Source organism: Buceros rhinoceros, unplaced genomic scaffold (assembly GCF_000710305.1).
Source record: "Buceros rhinoceros silvestris isolate BGI_N320 unplaced genomic scaffold, ASM71030v1 scaffold29631, whole genome shotgun sequence".
Classification (NCBI taxonomy): domain Eukaryota; kingdom Metazoa; phylum Chordata; class Aves; order Bucerotiformes; family Bucerotidae; genus Buceros; species Buceros rhinoceros.
In genome coordinates, this window is record NW_010395306.1 from 1 (window position 1) to 2,778 (window position 2,778).

The 2,778-nt window shown below is 54.9% G+C and overlaps 1 protein-coding gene across 1 annotated transcript; it reads left to right on the forward strand.

Annotated features, from left to right (window-relative positions):
* Window positions 1–999: 999 nt before the first annotated feature.
* On the forward strand, window positions 1,000–2,357 carry ATOX1 (antioxidant 1 copper chaperone; the record flags this gene model as incomplete). Its single annotated transcript, XM_010145513.1, has 2 exons — window positions 1,000–1,075; window positions 2,224–2,357. Coding segments are annotated over 2 exons (210 nt in total), but the record flags the coding sequence as incomplete, so codon positions are not given.
* Between the last annotated feature and the right edge of the window lie 421 nt (window positions 2,358–2,778).

Consider the following 2,778-nt stretch of genomic DNA (forward strand, 5'->3'; position numbering starts at 1 on the left):
CGGAGCCGGTGGGGCTGGGCGGGCTCTGCCCGGTACCGGGAGGAGCCGGTGGGGCTCACCCAGGCACCGGGTTTGGGTGCACAGGGCAGCCCCGGCGGGGGCCCTGCGCCGCGACCCCTCCTGCCCCGGGACTCCTCCTGCCCCCACACGGCCCCCAGAGCACGGGGGGCATCTGCGAAATGAAAACCAAGAAAAGGCAGATGACACCGGAAAATCCTCGTGGGAGCCGCCGTTCCCCAACTCCTTTCCCGGGTGGATGGTGCCCGGGGGGCGGATTTTGCCGCCCAGTGGCAAGGGCCCACGGCTGGTTTTGAATATAGTGACATACGGGCAACAGATGAAAAACAGCTTCACTTTCATTTTTTAAGACAAGCCAAGAGCGTGTCCAAGAAGTCAGGATCTCCCTGGTGCCAGAGGTTGAGCACGGTGAATAGTGTTAGAGAAGAGCACGCTTAGGGTGATCCAGAACCTCTCACAAGCAACAGACTGAAGTGATGAAAAAACGGCACTAATATTCCTAAATTTTCGATTTTGTTGATGTTTTAATGAGTTTATTATGCTGAGGACCAGAGGCCTTCTAGGTACAAGAATAGTATGGGCAAACACCGAAAACCTTGCAGACCAAGTCAGGATGGTGCGTAGCTGGAAGCAGGACACTTGCTTCTCCTGGGCTCCCCTGGGCAAGCGGAGCAAGTCCAGCAGAGGCCCACAGAGATGGCAACCTGCGCTGATGCTGAAGGTGGCCCTGCTCTAAGCAGGGGCCGGGCAGTCTCCAAAGGCCCCTCAGGTTTACCCTGTGAGGGACAGCACAAGGATGCCATAGGGACGAGTACCGAGGGCTCTCAGTTTTGCTGAGGATCCTTCGGTGGCATGTGTGGACCTTAAAGCTGGGGAGGGTTTGAACCCACCTCCCCAAGGAAAAAGGCAAGTGTGGAGGACGAATGCTCGTGATGTCTTGCCAGCTGTTCCCTACCTGACCTGTGGTCTGCCTCTTTTCAGAAACACGAGTTCTTTGTGGACATGACCTGTGAAGGCTGCTCCAATGCGGTCACCCGTGTGCTGCACAGACTGGGAGGTGAGTCAAGCCTGGGTGTGGGACAGCCAGCTCACCGGAGCAACATCAGCCTCAGGATGTCAGTGCCCTGGATCCTCCATCCGGCAAGGCCAGTGCTGTGGGTAAAAGCTGAAAGCGGCTGGCTGGAAACCTCTGCTACCTGCTCTGAGCCTGCTGCTTAGTCAGGGACAAGGTGCTGCTCGTCCACGGGATTCGTGTGATCCTTGGAGAAACGTCAAGGCAGGGAGGAGCTGCAGGTGGCTCTGAATCACCAGGGCTGCATCCCGAACCCTCTGGTAGACCCCTGTTCAGGCTGCCAGAAGGAAGAGAGGTGGATGTCCTGCCAGGCGTTGTTCCCAAGGAGTCCTGTATTACCTGTGGTGCTTCCTTAGATGTGTCATCAGCAGTCACAGTGAAGAGTTGCTAAGCAGAGCCTTTGGTGGTTGCTTGCATGGCCTGTTTTTAGTACCACCTGGAAAATTACAGCCCATGCCTCCTTTGTGCTGGGATTAACAAGAGAGAAGGCTTTGACCCACACTCACCAGTTGTGAGGTCATGTCATCCTGCTCCCCTGTCCTCGCCGAGTCAGAACAGCTTTCAGGCACCAAGGCAAAGGCCTTGCAACTTCTTTCAGACCCCGTTACCAGGCTGTGGCGATCCCGCTTCCTCTGTACCTCCATCACTCTTCAATATGCTGGCCAGCATCAGCCAGGTGTGATCATGGGGCAGAGCTCTCAAAGTTGATACATACCCACAAGTTGTGTGAAAATATGTGTCTGGATAGAGACCTTATGTCTGGTTTCCTTCACCAGGCTGAGTGGTTTACCCTTATTAGCCACTGGGAAACCCACTTGGGAAAGTGTCTTTTCCCTCTCTCTCCCCTTCTTACAGCTCTGGGTTGGTTCTGCCACGGAGGAAGCTGTCCTGACCCTATCCTCACCCCTGCACTAACTCCCTCATTACTGCCTGTCCATGCTAAACCACAGCACAGGCCAAGCTGGTTGGAGCTTAGAGAGGTTTGTTTAAACTCGGCTCATTGTTGTTACTGGGTGAGTGATTGTGTGTTGAGCCAAGGCGGGGTGAGCAGAAAGGTGTGAAGGTGAGCTTTCCCCATGCTCACACCATTCAGCTGCTTCTAGTGTGCCAAACTTTTTTCCTTTTCCTTTTAGGTGTCCAGTTTGATATTGACCTGCCCAACAAGAAGGTGTGCATCGACTCTGAGCACAATGTTGACACCCTGTTGGAAACCCTGAAGAAGACTGGAAAGAACGCTTCCTACCTTGGGGAGAAGTCGGCACAGTAGCCTTGCCTGCTGTGAGGAGGCTAGGTACATACTGGGGTGTGAAATGCTGAAGACAGAGATCGGAGCTTTTCCCAGCTCTCCCAGTAAAACAGGCTGCTTTCTGGGAAGCTCAAAGTAGGAAGGACCTGCAGGCCCAGCTTCACCAAACCCCTCGTATCAGAGAAGCAGCTGGACCACATACAGCCAGCGCTGTTTCTGTGTGGGACCCCTTAGCTGCTCTGGAAAGCCCACGTGATCCCAGCCGTGGCTGTACGGGAGAGGTGGAACACAGCCTTGTGCTGTTCCCAGGCGAACCTTGAACTTACCAGAGCCCATCACGCATGAAAACGAATCCCAAAGACCACTTGATCAGAGAGAGTGGTGGCCCCCAGGGAGGGTGGTGGGACACAAATACCCCTGTGGGTACACGGTGCCCACATGG